The sequence below is a fragment of the Eschrichtius robustus genome, chromosome 1 (genome assembly GCF_028021215.1).
Source record: "Eschrichtius robustus isolate mEscRob2 chromosome 1, mEscRob2.pri, whole genome shotgun sequence".
In the NCBI taxonomy this organism is placed as follows: domain Eukaryota; kingdom Metazoa; phylum Chordata; class Mammalia; order Artiodactyla; family Eschrichtiidae; genus Eschrichtius; species Eschrichtius robustus.
Window position 1 is genome coordinate 168850953 of NC_090824.1, and position 23053 is coordinate 168874005.

General features: G+C 42.5%; 1 protein-coding gene across 2 annotated transcripts in view; it reads left to right on the top strand.

Moving 5' to 3' along the window:
- Positions 1 to 2048: 2048 nt before the first annotated feature.
- Positions 2049 to 23053, top strand: part of MTMR10 (myotubularin related protein 10) — a 44473-nt gene continuing 23468 nt past the window's right edge. For both annotated transcript variants that reach the window (XM_068559191.1, XM_068559196.1), the window contains exons 1-6: positions 2049 to 2239; positions 2781 to 2841; positions 13610 to 13746; positions 15311 to 15383; positions 16190 to 16332; positions 22720 to 22810. In XM_068559191.1, the coding sequence (XP_068415292.1) occupies positions 2180 to 2239; positions 2781 to 2841; positions 13610 to 13746; positions 15311 to 15383; positions 16190 to 16332; positions 22720 to 22810 (565 nt within the window). In that variant the 5' untranslated portion in view covers positions 2049 to 2179. The remainder of the gene's footprint in view (positions 2240 to 2780; positions 2842 to 13609; positions 13747 to 15310; positions 15384 to 16189; positions 16333 to 22719; positions 22811 to 23053) is intronic.

Genomic DNA, 23053 nt, shown 5'->3' on the forward strand with positions numbered 1-23053 from the left:
CCACTTTTCGACTGTATGGTCACTTATTAGAGTTGTAGATCCTAAGAAAACCTGTATGGCAAAAGGCAAATTATAGTAAGTCGTTTCAGTATAAAGATCCACATATTCCTTGAAGAATATTTGTGGGAAAAAAATACATTTTGCCTAGTTTTATTGAGATGTAATTGACATACATCATTGTATAAATACAGCTTAAGGTGTACAGTCTAATGGTTTGACTTGCATATATTGCGGAATGATTACCGCAATAAGTTTAGCTGGCATTCATCAGCTCATGCAAATACAATAAAAAGAGAAAGAAAAAAAAACCGCTTAGGATTTACTCTCTTAACTTTCCTATATAACAGACAGCAGTGTTAATCATATTTATCATGTTGTACATTACATCCCTAGTACTTACTTATCGCCTAACTGGAAATTTGCACCGTTTGACCACCTTCCTCCAATTCCCCCTCCTCCCACGCCCTGCCTCTGGTAACCACAAATCTGATCTTTTTCTATGAGTTTGGTTTTTTTTTTTTTTTAATCCATTTAATGTAGAGAAAACACGGACTATTCATAAAAAGGTGTTAAATGTATGTGCACAACACTGTCTTTAGCATCTATAACTCAATGGGCTTAACATTTTAAAGTATGATTGTGGTTCCCGGTCAAAATGGAATCATATGGCACTCAACCAAGTTAACCAGAAAGATCAGTGGGGTTCTGGATCCAGAATAAATTATTTTCCAAAAACCGTAACTTTTGAATCTTCGTTTAAATTTTTTAGTGTTTCCATTAGCAACACTTGTCAGTATGATTGTGATTCATATGGCCACATTGGAGCTTCCCTGTGACATTAATTATAATATGCTGGATTAGGGATTTATTCTTCAAAGCATAAGAAAAATCTAGTCTCAACTAATAGATTTACCAAAATGAAACATCACTAGCCCCCTTACCAAAGGCTGCTCCAGTTCGGAAACATGCTGAAGAGTTCAGAAATGCCCTGCGCTTGATATGCTGAAGTTCGCCGGTTCTTTGCAATTAACGGGCAGATTATTCGGTCCATAGCCTATTCGGTCCACACCGCTAAGGCCTGACTCTTGCTGGGCTTTTGATCATTTATCTGCTCACTGGTATTTTTACACGTGAGGATAAGCACGAAAAGAAAGAAAGGTAACTTGCTTAATATCTTTATCCACATTAAAGTTTAACAAAGAGGGTAGAAGTTCAAGTAAATGGAGGAGTCCGGGTTGCCTGGCAACGTCCTCCGTCAATAGCCTCAGCACCCCGTGGAATTCAGCAGCAGGACACCCCAGTCTCAAAGCTTCCCGCACAGACAACCGTGTGATGGGAGAAAAATCTCCCCCAGTGGCGACCTTGAAGGCACCGCGCTGACCGTCTGATCCCAGTCACTGCCGGCTGCCCCGGCCCGCCTTCCCGGTGCCCGTCCCTCACAGGCTGGCCGCAGACACCGTGACCGGCTGAGGCCAGGGCTCCAGGGCCCCCTTCCCCCGCCCCGGGCTCCCCCCGAGGAAGGAAAACAACACTGGTCGCGCGAGCTGGAGGACTAGCGAGCAGCGTCAAGGGGGGTGTCCCGGGGACAGGAGGACCGCGGGGCAGTCGGCACGGAAGCTTGAGCGAAAGCCGGGGCCGCCTCCCGCGATCCGTATGACCCCCGCCGGCCGCCGTACGTCCCTGCTGGCCGCTGTGACCCCCTCGGGCCGCCTCCCGCGGCTTCTGTGACCCCCGCGGGCCGCCGTACGTCCCCGCGGGCCGTTGTGGACCCTGCCAGCCGCCATAGCAGTGCTCCCACCCCCGCCCGGACCGGCCTTTCAAGATGGCTCCCGCGCCCCGCTGCCCCCCCGGCGCTCTCGCTGAGGGCCGGGCAGCGGCGCAAGGCGGCAGCCTCGCGTTCCGACTCCTGCGCGGCCTAGAGGCCGGTAGCGGCCGGCTGCCGGCCTGCGCGCGCCGTCTCTCGGGGCGGGGCGGGACGCCGGGCCCCTTCCGGGGATGGGCCCGGGCTCCTCCCCGCTCGGGCGGGCGCTCAGGCGTGTCCACGCCCGTCAGCCCGCCCGGCCCGGCTGGCCGCAGACCGAGCCCGGGCGGCCGCACGGGGAGCTCTCAGCCAGCGGGCGTCGGGAGGCGGATCCCGGGCCCCGACCGGGACGGGCCGAGCCGAGCAGGCGGCGGCACCATGTTCTCGCTCAAGCCGCCCAGACCCACGTTCAGGTCCTACCTCCTGCCGCCGCCCCAGGTAAACAGCCGTCTCCCCGCGGCGCCCTCTCCTCGCGTTTCCGGGGAGCCGCGCGCGGGCAGGCCCAGGAGACTGCCCCGTCCCCCGTCCCCCGCACCCCGGCGCGGGGAAGCCGCCTTCCCGGGAGCCCCGCCGGCTCGGTGGAAACTTGCAAAACTCCGCCGCAGCCGTTCTCGGCTCCGAGACAGGACTCCAGGGAGCGATCGGAGTTGGGATTTATTTAGCCCTTCGCCTGGCGACGGTCCCCGCCGTGACCGCCGGCAGGATCGCATCGCCTGTGGGCACCTAGTGGAAGGGGTTACCTACCTGTCGTAAATGTGAACACCTGGAAGCGGCACAGACGGTTGTAGTATTTTTTTGGCCAGACTCTCAATTCCATCACGAGCAGATCCTTACAAGAGTTCGGTAAAAATGTGTAAGAATTTAAGTGGGGGGGATACGTGTCTGTCGCCTGTGTCATCACCTAGAAAATAAAATTTGCTTTCATCTCTCAGGCGGGAAAAAAGTTTTGATTTTGATTTGTTTTGCTAATGTATTTCAGACTGACGATAAGATTAATTCAGAACCGAAGATTAAAAAACTGGAGCCCGTTCTTTTGCCAGGTAAACATGAGTGTTCTAACAGATACTTTAGTAATGTGTTTTGGCCTAAGATTATTCTACCAGCTAGTACTATGTGGTTAACTTTCCTCATTTACTTTAAACTTTAGCCAGTTAAAAATCTAACGACTGAGGATGGAAAAAAAAAAAAAAAAAAGATTGGTTAGAACTAAAGGACAGCAACAAAAAGTAATGATTAATTGGTGTTTGTCCTTGAAAACTGAAGCATCGTAGAAAACTCAAGAATACCACTACCTTACTTCCTTTTCGTCTCCTGAAATGTTCTTTTTTAAAGCGATCATGAATTGCTTAGGTGGTGAAAGGACTTTTTGCCCTTCTTGTCCATCTGCAATTTCATGCATTCATGGTTAATAATCAGATCACATTTCAGTAGTATAAAAAGCAACTTTTGTTATGTCTGGGTCTCTATACCAATAACAAAGCTTAGTGAACTTTGAATTACTTACTTGGCAATTGTTTTTTGAAGGTGTCAGCTGTGTTTGCAAATCTTGTTTCAATTTAGAATAGGGTTTCCCAACAGACTATAGATGTCTTGGGCCTGGTAACTCTTTGTTGTAGGGCCGTCCTGTGCATTGCAGGATGTTTAGCAGCATCCCTGGCCTCTACCCATTAGATGCCAGGAGCACCACCTCCTCTACCTCCTACTTGTGGGAACCAGAATGTCTCCAGACATTGCCAAACCCTTTTGTTAGGAGGTGGGGGGAACCCTAGGGGCAAAATTTTCCTCCTGTGGAGAACCACGGGTTTAGAACAAAACTGACGTCAGAAGACCTTAGAGGTAGAGGTAGGAATTGATGGTAAATCGGAGATTAGTTTTAAAGCGCATAATGCATTTATTTGATTGGTATTTTGAGTTGTATAATAATTATATAACAGCTAGGAAGTCAGTTGTTTCATCTGATTTTTGGGGAAAGTAGCCAGGAAAGCCTGTTTTAAACATGAAATATAATCAAATACCAGTTTGTGTGGCTACTATCAACATTTTAAAATCGCAGTTGTTACTTAATGCTAAATCTGATAAAATGATTAGAACTCTATAGGTAGTAATTGAACAAATAGGGTAACTTAAAATTTTGTGCTTTAAAATTTTAAATATTAAGTAGGAACAAACAAATTTAAAACATAAACCTATGGTTCCCTATTATAGATGTTAACTCTTAAAATTGTTTTAAACTTTATTTGGGGAGTTAGTTATAAATATTTTCCCTTTATTTTGTTAATGCTTTTTAGCCAAACAGTGTGTACTAAATATCCTTTGTACTTGTCCTCAAAGTGAACAATAGAATTAATAAGTAACCTTTGCTCCGTGTGTGTGCTCTGTTTTGGTCTTAGTCACTCCAGGCATTTAAACAACCCTGTGGCAAACAGTGCTCTTCCTGAATGAGTGCCTGTGAGCTATTGAACTTTGGGTCCTTTTACCCTGAACAGGCCCTGTTCTTTGATTCTCCGCTTCTGATATTTGATTTGATTTGACACTAATAAATCACATGGTCTTAGCTACAAATGATAGTGCTTGATTTTCTTTAGTTAACTTCTATATTTAAGCTTTGCTTGTGAAATTGTTACTAAATATCACTAAGCTTGAAGAACTTTACATTGAGGGATTATCTGTTCTATAGAATTAACTAAAAACTTACATTTCTGTTAAAATGTCAGCGTTTTCTGGGGAAGTTGTAAACCCATTTCCTGACTGTCAGTGGTTTACTTGTCTTAGAAATCATAGCTAAGTCTGGATCCCCTGACCCGTGGTAGCTTTTCTTCATTGGCTCCGTGTGTGCATACGTGATGGCTTTGGCACCCAGCATTCTGTTTGCACCTAACCTATTCCTCACAGAACATTTAGTCAATGCTAAATTAGTGTGTCTTTGCCCTCCTTCCCCACCCCTTCTGTTCTTACCTTCCCATCCTGGTCTTCCCACGATCTTGCCGTTCTTTCTGTCTGACCCACCCCCCACCCCCGTCATGGTCTCTGTGCCCTGCTTCACCTCTAACCTCACCAACTCCCGCGAGAACCTCTGTTGCTCCCTTTTCAGCCTGGGAAATCTGGAAGACAAGTGGAGAGTAACTGAAGCATTGGTGATCTATAAGACCTGGGCTGCGCTAGGGCTTTGCCTAAGAGGGCTTCATAATATAGTTCTGGCCTTCATTATAGTCAGAAACCAAGAGAAAACTTGGCCAAGTCACCTGCGGCTTTGCACAGACATGCGAAACAAGGAAGTAATTGTTCAGAGGTATAGTGTTGGATGTTATGCTTTGGCAAAATGCCTTGCGTTCAAGGATATCCTACTTCAGTTGCCCAAAGTTTGAACTTTTAATTCAATAAGCAGATGAAAATTGAAACACAAAATCAATTGTTTATTTGCAGTTACCAAGTGCTCTGTTGAACTTAACAAGGCTGAATTTAAAATGATCTTCAGCTTTTATTAAACAAAGAAAACAGAAGAAATTGACTAGGAATTTAATTTAGATTGTGGTTTATGTTAGTAATATTCAGCTTGCCTGGTTCATGAAACTCCTTGAGATGGAGATTGTATCTAATTCAGTTTTGTGGTACCCAATGTCCAGCATAGTGCATCGAGATGTTGGTTGAGTGAATGACAGTGAAAGGACCCCTCAGACCACCTGCTTAAATTGTTCCCGTAGCCATGCGTGCGTGCGCACATACGCAGACAAACAGACCAACTCTCAGGTTTAGGAGGAAGGGGAAGATGCCATGCGTCTTGCTCTCTCCCAAAGCCACACTTCTCAAGAAAATTGTACCTGAGCCTAGAACTGAAATACAGCACTCTGTCAAAGCACCTGGCCTTTGCCTAGGCTTTCTCTTCATCTTCCCGTCATTACCTGAATCTCATTCTTTAACGATTGTGTTGTGTGTGTAAAATCACCCCAATCCTTTTGAAAAGAGGGAGAGTATGAATTTTAAACTGTGTATGTGTGTGTGTGTGTGTGTGTGTTCCAGCATATATTTGTGAGAGCAGGCGTTGCCACACTAAGCTTGTGTCTGTTTGGGTAGCTGCTGGGCTGGTGGATCCGTTCACTGAGCCTGTGAGTACCTCCTGGGTCCCTGGCTTCATGCTAGCTGGGAAGGTGCTGGAGGAGGAGTGGGCTTGAATCGCAGCAGGGCTGGGGCAAGCTCCATGCTGCCTGTGGACAAGGCAGAAGACTGTGACCTGGACCAGTGGTTCCCAGATTCTAGTCATGGCCTGGCTGGCATCAGATCTGGATAAAGTTTTTATCAGCCCTTGGTCAAATTGAGAAAATTAAGAAAAATGCAGCTTTTTTCCATAAAGCTAAATTGATTTGCTTTAAATTCTGAGATTATGTCCTTCCAGCTTCTTTGGTGTAGATATGTTCTTCTATTAGTAGCTGTGACTTTAAAAAAGTTTTTAAGTGAGCTCTTGTGTCGGTTCCCTGAATTATTTTTGTAGTATACCTGATTTGTGGAATCTGAACTGGAAATCACTCCATGAAATTATTGTAATATTATAGGTACAATTTAATGAACACTCACACAGAGAACATCAGTTATTTTATCTGCCTGGAGTCTTTCCACCATCTTCTGAAAAATGCACCCTCTCTCTTCTGACAAATTCTCCTTCCCCATCTCCACCCAGCCCGGGGTTCTCGTGTGGCCAGCAAAGATGATAACCCACCCCCAGACTGCTAGCGTGAGCACAGGTTTGCCTCTGGATGTTTTCAGATTGGTACTGAGGAAAGAGATCCTTTTCCGTAGCGCCATCTGTGGCTGAAGCACCAGCAAACTTGTCCAAAAGAATGACGTCACGTGTTGAGAGCGGCAGAGGCAGAACACCGAGGGAGAGTTCTGATGGTCCCATTTTCCTTGGAGTCCAGCTGACACCAGAGCCACAGAATTTTTCTTTTTGCCAGGCTAGTTCCGGGCATGTTTCTGACACGTTCAACTAAGGTCCTTAACTAATATATGATACAGCTTACAGGTTACTCCTCATGACAGCCCTGTCAGGAAGGTACCAATTTATCTTCCTTTGACAGGTGAGAAAACTATACAAGTCATAGAGGTTAAGTAACTTGCCCAGTGTTGCCCAGCCAGCAAGGGCAGAGCCAGGATTAGGAGCCCGACTCCCAGGCTGTGCCTTTAACCACTAAGCAGCAGGGCCTGCCTGACTGTGCTGACACCAGGGTCCAGATTTATGCTCTGGGATTGGATAGCGGGTGGGTTGGATGTCGTCCTAGAGGGAGTGCTCTAGGTGAGGTAAAAAGAGCTCTGTCCTCGGCTCTGCCCTTTCCACAGCAGACAGATTTGACCCAGCTTGACAAGCAACTTTCAAACGATTTCAGCTGCCAGAAAATGGAATGTCTCGGGAGTCAGTGGACTTCCTGTCTCTGGCCGAGCTGAGCGGAGGCTGGTGGAATGCCAGCGGCTTTGTTGTGAGGGGATGAGATTTGCAGCGAGTGGGGCTCGGTGGGCTTTCGCTCTCCGGGACATGATTTTTTTTTTTTTAATATTTATTTATTTATTTTGGCTGCACCGGGTCTCAGTTGCGGCACCCGGGATCTTCATTGCGACATGTACACGGGATCTAGTTCCCCGACCAGGGACTGAACCCGGGTCCCCTGCATTGGGAGCGCGGAGTCTTACCCAGTGGACCACCAGGGAGCTCCCTGGGACGTGATCTTTTTAGGGATCTGTGGGGTGGGAGGGGGACGGCCTGAAGTGCTGTGGCCACGGCCTGAGTTGATGGTTGAGTGGGTACTGACTGCTCCTTCCGTACTGCTTGGTAGAGGGGGAGCAGCCGAAGAAGAGGGCTCCTGCCCTGAGTCTCAGTTCACTGGCAAGTGCTTCAGTGGAGGAGAGCCGAGGTTGTGCAGGCTCAGAGGAAGGGCACCTGAGCCGCATTTGGGGAGGGCCTGGCGGTCGGGAGAGGACTTGTGCTCTGCCCGGTGGTGCCCGCTAAGACTCAGCCTCTGTGCACAGGCGGGGGTCAGCTCGGCCCTCCCTCTTCCATCTGCAGTGCCAGCAGCACTTCCATTAGGAGATTAACTAGTAGATCGATAATGAATGCGCTGATTGTCCGAGTCTTTTGTAATCAGATCAGAAAAGGATACGACCTAGGGCCATCCGGAAAATGAAAATAGGCATTGTTGGGCAGCTGTCTTGTTTATTGCATTTTTTTTTTTAACATGTTCACTGTTTGGACCATTTATGTACTACTGTCCTCTGCCTCAGTGTACGTCTTATTTCCTCAACTAGATTGTGAATCCCCTAAAGCAGACTGTCTCTTTCAGGTGTTTTTTGTTTTGGTTTGGTTTTTTGTAGATAGGCTTTAGAGATCCTTGTAGACTGAATTTCGTAGTATTTTAATTCTTAGATACCCAGCTTTTGAAAGACAGAAGGCCTTGTAACTGCTCCTTGGAACCGTGAACGGTGTAACCAACTGCCGTGTCTTAGCATTGGGTCTGTGCCTCACCTGGACAACCTTCTTCTGAGGGTTTGGAGCCGTCCATTCCTCCGGCGCCTGTTACAGGACCTCAGGTCACCTCCTTACTCCTGACCTTGCAGCTCCTGCTCAGAAACTCTTCTTGAACCCCCTTAAGGAAAATCCTGCTTAAACCAAAAATAAAATCCAAAGTCTGTAACCTCTGTAGTTTGCTGACACTCACCTTGCTGACCTCTGCACTGTTTCCCAATGTTGACCTCTGCACTGTTTCCCAATGTTGATATCTGCTTCACTCAGACCCAGATGCCTTTTTCCTTATTCAGGCCTTTGTTATTGTGATCATGTGTTCTCTCTGTCTTAACCCTCATCTGCCTTAAAGATTTTCCTCTGGTCTCTTCCTGAGGTCTACACTGCTGACCTTCCTCCAGCCCCCGTCATGGGTAGCTCTTACTGGACGTGATACTTGATTCCGTGCTTTTTTGTATCGTGCGTGACCATGTGAGTACCAGGAGCGGCCTCAGATGTCTTGTGCTCATCTTGTACAGAGTTTCAGCTTCCCTTAGCAACTGTTAGGCCACTTTAATTCCTGAATTTCTCTGCAGCTCAGGTGACACTTGGACTACCCTGGCTTTAATGTTGGAAGTCCTGCACGCCAGGAGTCCCCAGTCCCAGGCTGTCTGGGATGGTCACTCACTGAGTGTAAAGCCACAGACTGAGCTATGCCTTGGGCCTCTGCACATTCCGTAGGTTAATTAGCTACTGCGTACAGTGAGGCTTTGTCTTAAACTATTTTTCAAGCTAAAATTTATGGGAAAAATTATTTTAATTCATCAAACATGTATTGACTTTCTAAATGTGTAAGGTATTATGAAAGATACTGTGGCATAATTTTTGGTTCTCAGGGAGTTAAAAACTTCCCTAGCTATACCGTTTGGAGACTTATTAATTTTAATTATATTTCCTTTCTTATTTATCTTTACATATGAAAGGGTCTTGAGAAAACAAACTTTGATGATTTGTTGATTCCTTCCCAGGTTATAGTAGAACGTCTTGGCCCATCATCTTCTAGTTTAGACAGTTTTTTCTCTGGTGCTTTTTGCATACCCTGCACTGAAGCTCGCTTCCTGCTTTTTTTTTCGTGCGGCCCCCGTCGCTTCCTGCCCGTGGTGTGCTGGCAAGTGCCCGGTGCTGAGGGTCCTCCCACGTGGCTGGCAGCACACCGCCCTCCTGCCGGAAAAGCCCAGGAGGACAGTCTCTGGGAGCTTTGAAGCTTCAGTTCTAAGTTTCCTCCTCAAGGTCACTAATTTAAAATGTAGCAAGAACCGTCTGGTCGCTCTTCTGTTTCGGCATCTGTCCCCTCTGGGAAGAGGCACTCTGAATCCCCTGTTTCTCTCCCACCTGTGAGGTGGTTTCCTGGCCCACAGGACTGTAGTTCGTGCCTGGCAGTAGCTGAGGACAGTTCCTACCCAGGGTTCCCTCTTTTTTTATAAAGTATGAGCAGAAAATTGTTCTGTGAGCAGAGAGCCGTGCTGCATGATCCATGTATTTTATAGAGTGGTTCCATGTGAACAAAATTTAGTGTCATCAACTAAAACTCAAGCCAGGTTAACTTGGCGCTTGTTTTATTACATGCTTATGATAATAAGAAGTCCCAGTTCAGCATCTCCCCGGAAGTGCCCTCCTTTTCTTCTTTCCCTCCATCCCACCCTACTTCTTCTATCCCACAGGCTCATTTCCACTCTCCACTCAGAAAGCTATGTAACAGTTTTCCTTCAAAGACCATAGCCCAGTGGGTCCCTGTTTTACTGTTGTTGTTGTTGTTTCGTATATTTCTTGTCCATTTTCTTTTCTTTAGTAGTTTTATTTTTAAATAAACTTGGATTTGTAAAAGGGTACAGATAGTTAACACATACTCTTCACCCAGCTTCCCCTAATGTTAATATCTTATAACCTCGATAAATTTAGCTGAACTAATAAACTAACAGTACTATTAACTAAGCTGCAAGTTTTATTGACATTTCCCTGGTTTTTTCACTAATGGCCATTATTTTAGCGCCCCTGCCAGGACACCATGTCTCCCTAGTCTCCAGCCTGTGACAGTTTCTCCGTCTTTACTGATGGATGATGAATTCTTTCATCTTGGCTCCTCTATCCTTTTGAAATGTTCTCCTTCTCTCTCTCTCTCTCTGTCTCTCTCTCTCTCCCCCACCCCCATTCCCCCCTCTCTTTTTCCCTTCCCTACTTTCTGGCATTCTGGAACTATCAGAAGCTCCGGATTCAATATGTCTTTCCTCTGCCCCAGCCCTGGAGTCAAACATTTCTCCAGTGAGTCCTGGTTCCTTTTTTTGGAGAATGGTATTTAAATACCAAGATCTGAGTGCTGAATGTGGTTTGTTACTGGAGGCGTTTTCAGGAGACAGAGTGGAAAATAAACACGTGCACACTAAGCCATGTATACGCACACCTCCCTTTGTTTCTTTACCTCTCCATCTTTGTATATATTAAGATATACCTGAGTTTATACCGATGTCTCAGACTCTAATCTAACCCCACAGAGTTCATTCACAGATTTGTGCTTAATTTTGCTTTTTTATGATGGAGAATGGGGAGCAGAGCAGTTAGGCCTGGATTTCCAGCTTCACTTCTGCTGAGTGCTGCGGCTCATTGGTGAGAAAGGAATCTTTTGACCTGACTGTGGCAGACACATTCTGGGGGAAGGTTGTGGTTCCTCAGTGCTGCTGAGCAGGCCTCCCGAGCTCTGAGGGCACCGTACCATTGCAGGTGGAAAGTGCCTTTCCTCTGACAGGATGTGCCTGAGCGCTTCTTCCAAGGCTTGTTTCACATAATGTTAAGAGTTGTCACTTAAGTGACCATCTCTAGCACAGAGCTGGGCAAGCTTTTCCTGTGAAGTCCCAGACAGTAAATGTTTGAGACTTTTCAGGCCGTGAGGTCTCTGGTTGCAAGTACTTAGCTCTGCCTTTGTCCCGTGGAAGCAGTCATAGACGGTACACAAATGAATAAGCATGGATAGGTTTCAGTAAAGCTTTATTTACAAAAACCAGGGGGCTGCATCTGGGTTGGCCAAGCGCTGGGACCCATTAAATGCCTTCTCCTCCTTTTATCTTTGTCGCATTCTCGCTGCCTTTGTGGACTGGATATGTTACATCTGTGCCCTTGGTAAGAGAGTCGGGTTGGTGGAGAAGTGCTGCCCGAGCACGTGCATTATAAACACGGTTGGCTGACGGCACTAGTGTGGCCGCGTGTCCTGTCCCACAAGCCCTCCATCTCTTCCTTTCCACTGGTAGATTTTGCAGCTCTCTGTGCGTGTGGTAGGCGAGCAGGGGTGGCTCTGGGACAGTTTTCTGACTTCATGTGCATTTACCCTCCAGCACTTATCTCCTGACCCTCTTGGCGCGTGACCGTGACCGTGTTACATCACTGGTTTCTGTCTGTCTGGAACCGCTCCTGCTCCATTGGTGGTGCTGGTCAGGTGAACCCGGAGCAGTGAATTGGTTCATTCACTCGGGTGTTCAGCACTCATTGACCAGGCCCCTGCCCCATGCTGAGCCTTTGCCTTGCAACTAAAATGTCAGCATCAGAGAAAAACCAGTCCGTTTTCTACCCTCATGGGGCACGTGATCCTGAGGGTGAGACAGGCAATGATTTTTTTTTTTTTTTATTAATTTATTTTTATTTTTGGCTGTGTTGGGTCTTCGTTTCTGTGCGAGGGCTTTCTCTAGTTGCGGCGAGCGGGGGCCACTCTTCATCGCGGTGTGCGGGCCTCTCACTGTCACGGCTTCTCTTGTTGCGGAGCACAGCCTCCAGACGCGCAGGCTCCGTAGTTGTGGCTCACGGGCCCAGTTGCTCCGCGGCATGTGGGATCTTCCCAGACCAGGGCTCGAACCCGTGTCCCCTGCATTGGCAGGCAGATTCTCAACCACTGCGCCACCAGGGAAGCGCAGTGATTTTGAAATATGTAGAGTATGCATAATTGCAGCTGTGGTCAATGCTGGGAATTACAGGTAAATGATGCTGTGATTGAGGGAGTTAATCTAGGCACGGAGAGTTTTCAAGGCATTCCTGAGAAAGCGATTGGGCTGAGGCAGAAGGAAAGCATATTCCAGGAAATGGGCACAGCATGTGCGAAGACCCCATGGATCTTCGCAGTCCGGCCCCTGAGAGGGACTAAAAGGCCAGTGTGGCTGGAGAGGGAGGATGAGGACAGCGGCGGGGCTCAGGGTGCAGGGGGTGGGGAGGAGGGCGGGAGGCCATGTGGAGGAGGCTTGTCTGCAGAAGAGACAGTCACTCCATTGGTCTGAGCCGAGAATTTGACATGAGCACGTTTGAATTTAATCCTCAAGTAAATGTTAGGGTTCTGTTCTTAAAACTCATCTTGTGCATTTAAGAACTTTGAATAAAAGTTATTTTTGCAGTTCAAATTTATTATAACATTTAAGAGAGAGGATTGTTTTGAGACTCCAGTTGCGCTCTGTGAATTGGTGGGCGTTTGGGGCTTGTCAGCAACGGTTCTGTCCATCACTGTTAGAGGTGTTTCTACTGGCAGAAATAGGCAAAGTAGCTCAGTACCCTAACTCTTCTACCATGGACCCTAGAGAATGATTACTTAAAAACGTCCCTGGGTCTGGTTGCGTTTTAGAACTTGAAATTAAGGATTAATGATGACCAAGCTTTAAATCAATTGCAGAAAGTTATTCTCTTCAAAGAACATTAAAACTTTTGTTTTAGTTTCTTATATTTATTTCTTTAGTCTTCCCTTTTAACTCTAAAACTATATTTTAAAGTTTTATTGTCAACTAAGTTATAATGTGAGTGCAGAGGGAAATTTAATTTGTCTTTATGGAATATATTTTAAAATAAATAGATTGCATTATTAATTTTGAGGTTAATACTGTTTCTCATACTGAACTGTCTTAGGAAGGAATCGAAGATATCGGTTTGGGAGATCAAGTCACATGTTAATAAAATACAAATATCCCATCAAGTAATACTCTGAAAGAGACAGTGCAGCTTATTTCTTCTCCAGGGCACCTTTCGGTAAATAAATGAGAGACAGCATGGCATAGTAAAGAATGCAGACTCCAGCTCAGCCCTTCTGATTGAACCATCTCAGACCCTTAAGCTCTTTGTGCTTCAGTTTCTGTGTCTTACAAATGGAGTACGATGCCCCATTGTGACTGTTAACCAACGTGAGGTCCTGGTTCAGTGTTTCTTCTTATCGTCATCATGAAATCTTCCTTCTAGGTCACACAGCGACTGTCGACATTTTATGGTGTGGTTGTAGCTCACACAATGATATGTTTCTTTTTGTAAAGGAGAAATTGTCGTAAATGAAGTCAATTTTGTGAGAAAATGCATCGCATCGGACACAAGTCAATACGATTTGTGGGGAAAACTGATATGCAGTAACTTCAGAATTTCCTTTATTACGGATAATCCAATGCCATTACAGGTGTGTTTGATTTGTATGCTGTTTAATCGTATCAGGGCTTTTGACTCTAAGCAGTACGTATTATCGATATTATATAAAGCACAGATACGGAAAAAGTATAATAAAATTATTAATAAGTGATTAATATAAGGTTGGGAATGTATTATATTAAAATTCAAAATAAAGTTTAAGGAGAATGTTGAGACTTGAGGAGTATAATTAGTGAGATGGTTTTAAGTCACATTGCTGTGTTTATCCTCTGTGATCTTTGCTTATATATCCTTTTCAATAAAGGAGTTATTATTTCCTTCTAAATCTTTTAACCTATCTATAAAAACAAAGATATCCATTTTACTACTCATAAAGAGAAAAAATTATATAGCAAATAATTTCATAGATGCTGCACATTTTACATATTTTATAGTATCTTTAACTAGTATTTTTCCAAAAAAGTCAAATTCTCATTTCAGATTTCTAGTAGTTAGAATGAAGAAAAATATTGATAAAGTTTTTCTTTAATAACCCTCTTGCTATTTTATATTCTTACTGGAAAACAACAGTTCCATATAATTTGAGTTTTCAAAAAGTCAGTCATTCGTTTGCCTAACTTAGAAATCCTGGACTTTTCCTCAACTCCTACTTTCTGTTTTGATTTGTAAAGTGTTATATATACACTTTTACTCCTAGACCTTTATTTGTAATAGTAATATTTGGATGTTAACTCTAAACTTTTGACTGAAGTACGTAACTATGGATAAGTGTATTTCAATCTATTGCAATCTGTAGGTATATTTAGACTAAATTTAAGGCATTTACAGATACCCAGTATGTAGAGACACTAGCTTATTTGGCTGTAAACTTGGGTTTTTCCTATTATTTTTGGCTTTATTTCGATCTTTGGCCCCAGATTTCACTATAAATGAGAGACCCATGTACCTAGAATAGCTTAAATCCAATACCACTAATAGGAAAAATAAGCCAGTGCCCTACCAACAGAAGGTTAATAGCATCAACAATGTCCTTAGTCTGAAAGTGTGTATAAAAAATGGGTTTAAAAAGTAAGCTGTAGTTTGACTAAAGATTTTTATTTCGAGTAGACTTTCTGCTCTAAAAAGTTATTTTCTGCTCTAAAATCTCCATTGTGAAAATCAAGCCATGATTTTACCCATTAAAATCTGATGACTTTGGAGCCCCTTTTTTTTATTATTTTGGTGACTGTTTAACCAGAACTAGATATACAAGTGTTTGCCTGTGAAGTGATTGACAGTATAATATTACATATCCTGTATGTTATAATGACATTGTAGTATATAACTTGACTTAATTTTATTGTTTAAAATGTGGGGAGAAAGGTGGAGAGAATGTGAACACAGTATGTGTTTCTCTCTTCCTCCCCTTACTTTCCTACTGAAGTGTGTTCCGTGATAACTACAGCCTTAGAATTGTCATAGCTGCACAGGCAAAAGCTTTTGTTCTTTTTAGAGATTGTCGTCGCAATTTCTCATCACACCTAAAAGTAAGGCTCATATTACCATCATGAAGTTATTGGGAAAATAATTTAAATGAATGTATTTTTTTATTTCAGAAATTCCATTATAGAAACCTTCTTCTTGGTGAACATGATGTCCCTTTAACATGTATTGAGCAAATAGTCACAGGTATGTATTATTCTTCACTCAGCCCCTAAAAGCTGGTTCTACTCGGGAATCCTTGCTTGAAGAGTTACACCTCTCAAACACTTGGGCTAGAGTTTTATTTCTGTAGGTTTTTTGCTTTTTCCTTTTTTTTTTTTGAATCCCAGGAAAATTAATGGAAAAGAAATCAATAAATTATTTTTAAATGGAGATATAAAATATATGGCTTTTAAAAAATATTTATTCATTTGTTTGTTTGTTTATTTATTTTTGGCTGCATTGGGTCTTCGTTGCTGCGTGCAGGCTTTCTCTAGTTGCGGCGAGCGGGGGCTAGCTACTCTTTGTTGCGGTGTGCAGGCTTCTCATTGCAGTGGCTTCTCTTGTTGCGGAGCACGGGCTCTAGGTGCACGGGCTTCAGTAGTTGTGGCACACGGGCTTAGTTGCTCCATGACATGTGGGATCTTCCCGGACCAGGGATCGAACCCGTGTCCTCTGTATTGGCAGGAGGATTCTTAACCACTGCGCCACCAGGGAAGTCCCAAAATATATGGCTTTTTATATTTTCTAGTATTTGTCCTCTTTTTAATTAAAATTTTAATCATTAAATATAGATGGTGGTGGTTTTGTGCAAAGAAATATCTTTAATATCGTCAAAAGCAAAGTTAAAACTGATCCCCCAAAGTTCTAGGAACTATACACAAATATGAAAGATTCTAGAGAAGCAGAACTGAGTGGTGGGTGACCTTCCGATTGTTTTCAGTAAGAATTTGTTAAAGTGTACTAAAGAGTGAATATCAAGAAAGAAATTTTTTTATTTTTTTATTTTTTAGTAAATGACCACAAAAGGAAGCAGAAAGTCCTGGGCCCAAACCAGAAGCTGAAATTTAATCCAACAGAGTTAATTATTTACTGTAAAGATTTCAGAATTGTGAGATTTCGCTTTGATGAATCAGGTCCTGAAAGTGCCAAAAAGGTAATCCTGTTAAGTTTTTTTTTTTTTTTTCCTGTTAAGTTTTATCATGGGTTTTGCACTGTGTTTACCAGTTGCAGTTCTGTATGGAAGTTCTCATTTCTCAGTTGCTCAAATTTTTGGTTTTTTTAGGGAAAGTTATCTCCTTATGTAAAGTCAAAGCCAGGAACGTTAATAGAACTGTTTCCTTGGACTAGTTTATGGCTGCTTTAAAGTATTCTATGTAATTTTTTAATCAGCTCCTAAAATATGAAAAGCTGTCATGCATATCTTTTACATTAAGACCATTACCAGCCATTTTTTTCTTGGTTAAAAAGATTGAAAAGATGGTGATGTATTGTAATTGAGGTTTGTAAGACTTTTAATTCAGTACCTCAGAGCTTTATCAACAAACTAAAAGCTAGACTTAGGTTACGTAAGGGTTAGGTAAATGTGTAGTTATCGGAGGGGCCTAATAAATATTAGTGCTTTAGAGAAATTTTAATGAATTAATTTGAGTGATATTCCACACAGGCAGCTAAAAGCTAGGGACTTTTTAATTGGGTTGTTTTTCCCCTGCCTTCCGGGGAATGTTTATTGCAAACTCGTGGAGTAAGATTCAAGGGCAGAAATTCCTCCTTCTTTGATTCCAGATTTTGGGTTTAGCAGAGGAGTGAAGCTGGTGGTCCTAAAGCCCCCCGGGCCAGTCTATGGTTCAGCAAATGCAGAGAATAGTAACAGAATCTCCAGGAGAAGCCTGCTCTCATGTATCGGGAATAGAGGAACGATGAGGGAGCTTTTGTGCCACCAAGAAGGGGTGCATTTGTTTTCCATGGTCAGTAGACTTACTGCAGTAAATTTTCTGTTGATATCAAAATGTGGCTGTCAGAAAGATCTTAAGGCAGCTGTCTTCTTATGGTTTGGTGAGGAGGTGATAGATTTATTTTTAGAACCAGAGTCAATAGTTTCTTTATAGGAGGGCAAACACGAAACGAATGTCTGAAAATGTCTGACCATTGCAGCCAGGTTATGTAGCAGAATGGTGGTGGGATCTATGGCTAAACATTTTCAGGTAGAGTGTGTATAACTACTTTCTTCATGCTGCAGGATGGGAAATTCAGCTAGATAACTTTTAAGGCTACTTTTAGCCGTTCAATTCTGCAGTTTGTGATTTTGGCATTTTACTAATTTGAGATGCCTATTCTTACGTAGAAAGACTTTAGAATTAATTAGGTAGTAGACTGCATATAAAATAGTTTAGCCAAGTTACTTTCTTGAACTCAGATATAGTTGTAATTTAATCAGAGCATCAGGAATCTGCTTGTGAAAACGTTACCTTCAGGATGTGTATCATTTCAAGAATAGGGGCACCATGGAACTTAGGAGATGGTGTTAGGACACGATATTTTTAAAATAAGAAATTGATACAGTGGCCCAATATTCTTTTAGAAAGTTGATATCTCTCCCATTCTCTCCTCTATTTTTCAGATGACAGTATTTCAGTCATTGCAAAGCATAATTATCTGGCTCGTTCTTGCACCATCTAGAGTACTTGTTGGTCATGTTTGATGTGTGAGGCAGTGCGCTAAGTTTAGTTGAGGAGATAAAGCATGAACAAATGAAAACAACAGTACAAAGTAGCAGCATAAAAGATGTTCACACATAAATGATTAGCTTCCAAATGAATGAAACAGATAAAAAGTGCTGTGGAAATTCAGAATATCCCTTCCCTGTTGTTGCTGCTGGTAAGTGCTATAGGGGGCCTCATTGAACTGTCTACTCAAAACAGGCTAGGCTGGTCCAATTTTTTATGCCCTTTCCCAAGACCAGGTTTCTGGCAAAAATCCTTTCCCCACTGTTGCAAGATATAAAAAGCAGTTACCTCACACCCAAAAGAAATACTCTTTTTGTCTTTGTACAATCATAAGGGGGGAAATACAGAAAAGAAGCATTGGCATTAAGAATATAAATGGAGAAATTTTTCCCTGATTTACATGTTTTCAAACACAAAGGGTTAAGTCATGTATGGCTGCCAAAGCTTAATGGCTTCATGAGTTAAAAACAAAAATTCTAGCACACCGTGTTATTTCAAGTGAAAGTTTTCATCTAAAATTAGGTAACAGTTGGGGAGTTACAGCTTGATTCTACCTCCTGGAAACTTTGAATGCTAAGTTTTCTCTGGAAATGCTTTGATTTTTGTGAATTGTTTTAAAATGACCAGATGCGTGTTCAGAGTTCTCTGGTGGGTAAACCATTGATTATTTTTGGAAATACTGAAAGCAGTTAATATTCCTATTTGAATTGTGAAATCTCAGAATGCTAAATTGGTTCACATTTTGTTAATTATTGCTCTAAAGCCTTCTGGTAATCTAGTTGGTATTTCCTGAGTAGTATTACGACAAAATTAGATGACATTCATCCTCATTATTCTTGGATTGTAAATAAGGATTTTTGGGAAAGGTCTATGTAAAGAGAAAAGGAATTTGGATATCTAGAATTGGACATCTGGCCTCAAAGCAACTTTGAGCCACCATTTCCTTTTGAAGAACCTTTGCTGAGGGGCAAAAGATTGTTTTTAATGATTTATCACTTACATAAAAAATATATATATATATATATATATATATATATATATAAAAGATAGTAAGTGAAATATATGCCATTTGTCTCCACTTTATTCTCAAATTAGTTGGCTCTGAACCACTTGTTCAGGCATACTTTCTAGAAATAAAAATTCAACTCATCTATTTAAAGAACAAGTTGGCCTTTCCTGAATTGCCATTTTTGCCTTTAATCTGAGACTTACTCCTCAGTGGCTTTCAGACCACAGAAATACAGGAAACCAGTTTTGTTTGCCCACGTGCCAGCACTGGCTGTGTGTTAATCTTCTCCAGTGCTGTGCCCCCAGCTGGTCTGGGAGGAGAAACCACCAACCGTGGGTACTTCTGGCTTCTGTCCAGACAAGAATATCAGCCTTGGTCCAAAAATCACCTCAAAAGTAGTTTACTTTTTTTCCTCCAATTAAATATTTACCATAATTTAATGTCTTTAATAAATATTTTCTTCATTTTCTCTGATAGCCAGGCCAAATGAACTATTTCAGAGGCAGTTTTTAAAGATGTAGAGAGAGTTTTTCTGAAATTTTTTAACACTTAGGGAGTACGTTGCAAAATTAGAATAATTTTACATGAAAATGAGACCTACTTTTTTAAGTCAAACTCTTAGTGATGGAATCTAGGAATGTGGGTGTAGGCTTTTTAAATAGTGTGTAGGAAAAAGCTCAAGGAAGAGGACTTCTGGGAAAAAGCTCAAGGAAGAGGACTCCTGCCTTTCTCGATCTTCTCAGAGTGTCCTGCAGTGACAACAGGAATGTAACCTGGATGACACAAGTTGTGTGTGCCTTTGTCAGGGTTCCCAGAGGTACCCCGTACTGAGGTTACCTGAGCTAAGTCCTACACACTTGTGGTTACACTGCTAAACAACAGCTATAGTTCAGGCTGTGTCCCCTTCCCCCCCCCCCCAAAATCAACCATTGTGCCAGTGATTAAACTGAGTTGGTTTCATATTATTACAGTATTTATAGTCTCCTTTAAATGTGGATGCCATTAAATAAACTCATTTGTTTCCTAACCTTTATAAACGTGAGGTTGTGCTATTTTAAGGGCTTTTTAGAAATGGGCTACGTTGGGTTTTGCCTAGCAGATAGGCTTTGTGGCCATAAAAAACATATTCCATCATCAGTGATGTGTGGATTTCTTTTGTGTAAACAAGGCCCATGACTGCTTTCTGAATGTCTCAGAGAAAGTGATATCTAGTATTATTGAATTGGAGCATTTTCCTGACTATATTAGTAACTTATTTTGTGAACTAGTATTTTTAGTGCAGCAGCTATTAAGCACAAAGCACCTCCAGAAAGCTACTGATGAGATGGCAGAAATGCAGGGGTCTTCAGGGCTTCCTCAGATCTGTGCAGAGAGACCTCTCCTGGTCTCCTTCTCTAAATTATTAACCTGCTCTCTTCTTCCCTCACTGTAACACTGTACATCCTCTTCCCTGCTGGATTTATTTTCCCCTTTGGCACTTATCATTGTCTAATTTACTGTAGTCTTTCCTGTTTCTCTGGTTTAGTGTCTGTCTTCCCCACTAGAATGTAAGCTTAATGAGAACAGGGTTTGTGTCTGTTTGTTCACTCCCGCATCCCTAGGGCTTAGGACGTGATGGCGGCGGCTCTGTAAATACCTGTTGAAGGAAGGAGACGTAGTGCCTGCCCTTGAGGAATTGAACTTTGTGGTGGAAGTAAAACAAAGAACCCTGTGTCCTCCTTTTTATCCACGCTCATGACTATTGGGTGAAGACCTGGAAAGTACCGCTCCATAAGCACAGTTAACTGAAGAGATGCTTTCTGTTGGAACTGTTGTTATTCAGAGAGAACGGGAGGGTTTCCACAGTCAATGCTGTGCAATTGGCTCCGTCTGGGAAGGCTGGTGAGGACAGAGACAGCGTGGTTGGCTAAGCAGCAGGGAAGCGTTTCTCGAGCAGAGTGTGGCCGAGGGGATGGCTAGGACTGAGTCAGACACAGTATGTGCTTCTAGACCAGGGACGGCTGAGGGATGGTGGGGAGGGCACAGGATGGCTGGTAGAGGAGAGCTGGTTTGGTGAAGAATCTAGAATAAGAAAGTTTAATTTAGTATGCAGGTATCTGGGAACCACAGCAGATTATCCAGAGAACAAAGTTGTTGGTCAAAATTTGATCTTTGGAAGAGAACCCTTAAGTGTTGTTGATTTTTTTTTTTTTTTTTTTTTTTTTTTTTTAAGAATGTAGGGAAACCCACAGAGATGCCGTAAGGCGAATATGGCTTAAGGTTGTGACTATGATGGTGTAGAAAAATGGGACAAAAATGAAAAAGAATCTTGAGAAAAGTGCAACAAAGCTTATAAACTAAATATGGTGCCCAGAGGAACAGGAAGTGAGGAGGACTTTTTCAAGGTGTAGATTTCAGTAGTTTGCTGCTGGAAGAAGTGCTTTAAAGACTGTTGAACAGGTAGGGGATGGGAATGTAGGTCACTGTCTCCTAAATTTCCTGGGTGGGACTCTCATAGAAAGCTCTCCCATAGGCATTAAGAAAAGCAGGGTATTACGTAAGTTTCAAGGAGCTTTCTTTGTTGTTGTTGTTTTTAGTCAAAACTAAAACTAATGATAACTCTGTTCTCTTAGATGTATGTTTTAATTTAGTAAGACAGGACACATTTATTCTATAGAAGACTCTTAAAATATATTTTCAACAAGCAACTGACACATACTTACCAGTCAATAGAATTTGCATCAACCCACCCCAGACACCACTAATTTGACATGGACTAACAATTAACTAAACTTCTTGCTTGCTCACTGTCAAAAGTATATCATTCTGGCTTAATGCTTTTTCTTCTAAATGATGCTTAATCTTTTGAAGTAAGAACATCTATTATTCTCTCCTTGCATATGTCTTCAGTTTCTTCTGTCTTCTTTGCTCATTTAGGAGTGTTTTCTCCCATGGTCTAGTCCAGGGCTTTATGGGCACAGAGCACTATCCTTCATTCTTTCCAACAGCAGTAGAGGGTAATCGCAGCCATGTTTCCACACGTGGCCCTCCTCCCGAGGCCAGGTGTATGCTAAAGTTATTCATCCTCACCGCAGCCTAGGTATTATCTTCATTGTACAGGTGCGCAGATCGAGGCTCCGAGAGATGAGTTGACTTCACACAGGTTACATGGCAGGTGCTTGGTAGAGCTGGGATTCAAGCCCTGATCTGTTGGATTCCAAAGCCCACACTTTTTCCACCATAGGCATAGTCTCAAACCATTTTATTTAAACACAGTTTTTTTGATGTACCTCTTTGAGCCACCCATGTTCCTCTGGATTTCTTACTAATTTTTATTTTTTGTAAGAAAAAATTGTAGCTTTCCTATTAAGTTTAGATTTTTAATGCATGAGGTAAGAACATTAAAAGTTCATACCTAACAGTAAGCCTTCCAAATTGATGGTATTAAATCATTATAGTCCATAAAACATGAAACTTCTCTTTTTCTTTTTTTTAGGAGTGGATATGTCACTGCCTTTTTGGAGAATGCTTCATTAGTTTTCAAGTTTTGTTTATCTGAATAAAAGTACATTCTTGTTAAAATTCAACTCAGCAAACACTTACTGAATACTTAGCATGTAGTCACTAAAGATTAAACAGTGTCATGGGGCACAACAATGAATGAAATCCCTGGCATTAAGGAGCTCTTTCACACTCTAGGTCAACAGGAAAACATGGAAATAAGTCTATAATCCCTGCCCCGGATGACGCTCCCACACTCAAGGCCTTATTGTACATTTCATTTAACTAAGTATGTTGAAATCAATTCTAAATGTAGAATTTTTCCTAGGTATGCCTTGCAATAGCTCATTATTCCCAGCCAACAGACCTCCAGCTACTCTTTGCATTTGAATATGTTGGGAAAAAATACCACAATTCAGGTAAATATGAAAATATTAACTATTGTGACTAACTTTACATTGTCTAAATTTTATTCTTATGTTTTATGAGAAGCCTCCAAGTACATGAGCTTTAATGATTGTAGAATTATTAGCTTCATAACTGTTAGAGAAGTAAGCACTATATACTAAAAGAGATAACATTTGTCAGATAACATTTAAAAAGTGACGGGGAAGAACCTATAAGCAACTGTAAACATAGGCTTATGAGAATCATGTCAAGTA